General features: G+C 30.2%; 1 protein-coding gene across 1 annotated transcript in view; it reads left to right on the forward strand.

Annotated features, from left to right (window-relative positions):
• The window catches only part of LOC108694769 (octopamine receptor-like), a gene marked incomplete at its 5' end in the record, with an annotated part of 5,482 nt that extends 409 nt beyond the window's left edge, over positions 1 to 5,073 (forward strand). The window contains 5 exons of the mRNA XM_018204426.1: positions 134 to 271; positions 623 to 735; positions 2,049 to 2,385; positions 4,226 to 4,526; positions 4,898 to 5,073. Coding sequence (XP_018059915.1) covers positions 134 to 271; positions 623 to 735; positions 2,049 to 2,385; positions 4,226 to 4,526; positions 4,898 to 5,073 — 1,065 coding nt within the window. The remainder of the gene's footprint in view (positions 1 to 133; positions 272 to 622; positions 736 to 2,048; positions 2,386 to 4,225; positions 4,527 to 4,897) is intronic.
• Between the last annotated feature and the right edge of the window lie 287 nt (positions 5,074 to 5,360).

Raw genomic sequence — 5,360 nt, forward strand, 5'->3', positions numbered from 1 at the left:
ACACACACACACACACACACACACATATATATATACAAATAATAATTTTGTAATAAGAATAATTTTAATGTGCTCGTCTAAAATTACACATCTTTTTAATAATCATGATCTCTTTCTCGAATTATTATTACAGGTTGGCAATACTCTAGTGATTGCGGCTGTAATTACCACAAGGAGATTACGATCTGTGACTAATTGTTTTGTGTCTAGCTTGGCTGCTGCGGATTTGCTAGTCGGTCTAGCGGTTATGCCACCGGCTGTCCTGTTACAGGTATGCATGTATTTGTCAGGAAATAAAATGCAATAAACGAGCGTGAAATGTTCATTCATTTATCTTCGATAATAAGTTCTGAACTTTCGTGTCGTGTTACAATATGAATCCTATTTCATTATCGCAATTAGTATGCATTATTCACAAAGAAAAATAAATTGTTGGAAAATAACGACACTCAGAGCGACATTTAATTATTGCTGGCATTTAATAATTCTACAAACGGGCACGTATAGTAAACTATAACTCCCTCCAGTCAACATTATTATTGTTATAAAGAAAGAGATGTTCTTTCTTACTTCGTACAAATTGCATTTTCATACATCTTATCAAATGGGATATTCATTGAAGCTTACAGGAGGGACTTGGGAGTTAGGCGAAATACTGTGCGATTTCTGGGTTTCCCTTGATATTCTACTCTGCACAGCCAGCATTCTCTCGTTATGCGCCATTTCTATAGACAGGTAAACCCGATCATACGAATTTCTAAATCTCGTCACGTAGTAACGTAATTACCGGAAAGCCATCCTGTCAACCGTTCAATCTTTTGTAGAATGATAGGTTATTCGATTATTAAAAAAGAGATTTTATACAACGTAAATTCTCTAATGTCTTTATGGAGGTTTCTTGATCAGCGGTATGAAAAATCAGCGGCAACAGCGGATAGATTTTTAATTAGAAAGTTCATTTACATAAAAAGTATTTTGTATTATGTTGATTTATGTTGTTTATTAAACGAATCGACATTGCTGCTTATTGTCAATGAGAGCGATTCTTCCTTGTATCTTATACATCTTTTTTTTCTTTGCAGCTTCTTTCTTTATCGCCTTCTTCTGGATTTCCCATCTTATGTAGAAAGGCCAAAATATCGCGCTTTATTTTCTGTAGTTATGCATGCATGATACAAAAAATATAAACATTTCTGTTTTATTATGTATATATTATTATATATAGGTATTACATATAGAGATAATTAAAATTTTAATTTATATTATATATTAAAAAACAATATATTACTTAAAATAAAGATTTATAATTTAACAGAATTTTAAATTAATTTTAAAAGCAAAAGAACTATAAGCAATTCTTAATTTTTAGTGCAGTTTGTATTCACGGTTGTCACTTTTTCAAATTTCAGAAAATTTCTGTTTCTTTAAATCTCTTATTTTCCGATAGATGAAAAAAAACTCCAGCTATCGTTTTTAATTTTGATGATCTTAATTTTTTTAAATGCTTCAATTTTTCTTCGGTTTTGAAAAGAAATTTCCAGCAGAAGGATTAAATGTAACGACTTTTTTTTAAAGAGAGAACTATAAGAAAGAACATTAATAACAATTTGAATAGCTTGAAGTGAGCGATCTCAGGCAGGAGAACCATCGATCTCCGGCGAAAAACTTTTCGGAAAATAGCAACCGTATTTGTAATATATATATGTACAAGTTAAACTTTTTTCTACGTTAATAAATCAAATTATTTTTTTTTGCATTGTATTCTGTGTGCGGTGAAAAGATTTTGATTCCATTGATTTATATACAAATTGCACAACTTGAGGATAAGTTACGATTCAGGAATACAATTTTGTTACATGCTTACTCAATACAATTTATTTTAAGATAAAAATTTTTCGAAAATTTTGCAACAATGTGTTTACTATACTATTGTCTTTTTATTACTCTGTATGCAAAGTATTTAGCATATGTACTTTGCGGAGATTTAGCACATAGAGATACCTAAAATTTACGGAGTTTATCGCATCATTATCGGTTTTTTGTTCAAGATATTTAGCCGTAACTCAGCCGCTGATATATAGCCGTCGACGTAGAAGCAAACGTCTGGCTGGGTTGATGATCGTCGCGGTATGGATTATGGCCGGCGCAATAACGAGTCCTCCTTTACTGGGTTGTTTCCCACGTGCGACGAATCGGAACATCAAAAAGTGCTCCTACAATATGGATTCCTCCTATGTAATATTCTCGGCGATGGGCAGTTTCTTCCTGCCTATGTTAGTAATGCTGTATGTATACGGCAGAATTTCATGTGTCATAGCAAGCAGACATAGAAATCTGGAAAAAACCAATGAGAGAGAGAATATCCGATCACGTCATAAAATCACGGTGAGAAATTTTAGTTTTTATTATAAATATACGATAATATTATTATATCTTCGATATATAACCCGTGTATTGTTTTCTAGTATTTTTCTCATGTAATTTGCTTTTATTTGCTACTTATTTTACTATGTAATTTGATAGAATCTAATGAGAGAGAGAAAGAAAGAGAGAGGAGGGGGAGAAGAGAGAGAGAGAGAGAGAGAGAGAGAGAGAGAGAGAGAGAGAGAGACAAACGTTTTTATTTATCTTGTGTTGTTATTTATCTCATGTTTGTTAAAATAAGATAATTTTTTAAAAAGATTTATCTTGAAAATTTTCAGACATTAATATTATTTAGAAGATTAGTACAATTACGCTTGTCTCTTATATTCTTTTTTGCACGCTTTATAATTTTATAACATTGCCATCTATTTAAATGATTGAGCTGTGTTATAGGAGAAAAACTTTAATATGATTAATATAATGACATAGTACGTTTTTCTATTGCTAACAAATATCTGTGCATTAATCTTCTTATGCTTTGTTATTCGATCGGTGGATGTTGTAAACAAATTGACAGGAAGATATTAATGACTTGTTAAAATACTCGATCAATATTCTAATTTACGATTTTATCTCATTAATAATAGATTATAAAAGCTTTTAAAAATGTGTAACATCGAAATCTATATATATAGACTCATAATAAAGAATTGAAAACTATATTTTCTTTATTTCTTCAAAAAACTCTCTTACAAAATATTTTTTGTCAAGTAGGCAGAATATAAAGTCCTTTTGTTTTTATAATTAAAAATAATATTCCAATACATATAGAGATAGAAAAGTGGAAATACAATGGATAATCAAAAAAATTGTTTACAACAACAAAGCAATTAATGCAAATATTATAACAACCCATTCCGAGTTCAGTAAGTGTATTTTCAATTGAAAGAAATAAAAACTTATTTTGCTTTTAATGTAAATTGTACTGTAATTCTAATGGCTCTATCGATCAAAGATTAAAACCATTCTCGATTTCATTGAAAAGAAGATTACTGAAAACCAATGGCTCTCTCACCAGCAACGATAAAATGGCTCAGGCATTAACACTATGATGGAAGATACGGATTCCTCATAATCCACATTATCCGACTTTATATAATCGAATATCAATCATTTTGCACAATACGTCTTATTGTCTTAATCGGATTTGATTTAATTACATACCTGCACACAGAAATGTCATTTTAATATTGTACAAAAAAAGAAAATAATGCGAAAATTTTTTTTGTCGTTCAATAATGATATAACTTGCAAAAAATTAATTGCTAAAAGTATGCAATGTGGATTATATAATTCTATTTATGATAAAGATTTTTTATAAGATTTAAGTATGTTGACTTATAATGATGACATTGTTTTATACTATGAAAGAATAAAAGTAGTTTAGCAAATAATTCTTTCGGTTACAAGCAAAACAACACAAATAGACATCGAGCAATTTATTACGGTAGCAGAATAAGAAATAGAAAGAATAAGAAATAGGATAGCAGAAAAAGAAAGAATAAGAAATGTTTCGAAAGAATCAAAGAAAACAAATGCTTGCGGTGTGTAAAAGATTTTCTCTAATACGTTTTTTTTACGTTGAGAATATTGAAAATCCAAAAAATTACAAAAGTGTATTACAAAGCTCACTTTATAATTTAATTAGATAACTTTTTGCAACGTTATAAGCTTTACACTATTTGAGCTTGATAAGGCTTAAATTGATAAAGAATACTTAAATTGATTTAATAAATTTGTAATTCCCAATATATCTCTCGCAATATCAATGCATAAAATATATGAAATTATTTTTCTACAGATTGATCGTGGCAGAAGCATCAAGGCACAACGTACGGATTATACCGAAAGCAATGTGACATGCGACAGACCATCCGAGGATACCGAACTAACAAATATGTGCAAAAAGTTGAGTACAATTCGAGGTAATCAGCAAAGCTGCATTAACAGGGTCGCTAGGGAGACGAAAACTGCGGGCACCCTGGCAGTGGTTGTAGGTGGTTTCATCGCATGCTGGTTGCCGTTTTTCATTCTGTATCTGGTAACACCCTTCATACCCGTACAACCGCCGGATGTTCTCATGCCAGCCTTGACATGGCTAGGTAGTCACTTTTTTATATGACATTCTCAAATATATATTTCTAAACATTTCTTTTAATATTTATGGATTGACAAATTTAGGTTAACTGTAATACGAATATCTGAACTATGTTTGTTTTAATAATTTTGAATAACAATTACGTTTTAAATTAAGATTATTTTAGATAAGTTAAAGTTAAATTGAACGAACAGTGATTTGTTACAATAAAAAGTAGAAGTAAACAAGTTAATTAAACTCTGATGAATTTTTTTAGTTTATCTTTAACATCTGTAGTTTGAATTTTATTTCAATGTTTTTAAAATTATAATTACATAATGTATTATTATTAAATATTTTCACAAAGTTAAATTAAAAATTATTTTATGTGTTTAGGATGGATTAATTCAGCCATCAATCCGTTTATTTACGCTTTCTATTCGGCAGACTTCAGACTTGCCTTCTGGCGACTAACATGTAGGAAATGTTCGAAGAGTAGACTAAACTTGGATGGCACAAATCGGAAATTACCCGCTTCGGTTAACTGGAAGAAAGATATGTCGAGGACGTGAAGTTCCTCACAAAGTTTCGAACTTATTCAATTATGTGGTGTCCGATATTATTAGAATGACTGTGATTGAGTCAAGTTTATTCGTAATTGCGGTCTCTTAATAATGAATGATACGTACGAGAACTATATACGTATCTTTTTGGTATGAACTTATAACCAATTAATCAGTTCTTATGCGATTTTATAAAATATTAATATTTCACTATACACACGCACAATACTTTTGGACAAGTAGTATACTTTTGAGGTTTGCTTAAATAGTCATTCTCTTTATGTGTAAAATAATTG

This window comes from Atta colombica, unplaced genomic scaffold, assembly GCF_001594045.1.
Source record: "Atta colombica isolate Treedump-2 unplaced genomic scaffold, Acol1.0 scaffold125, whole genome shotgun sequence".
Lineage (NCBI taxonomy): Eukaryota > Metazoa > Arthropoda > Insecta > Hymenoptera > Formicidae > Atta > Atta colombica.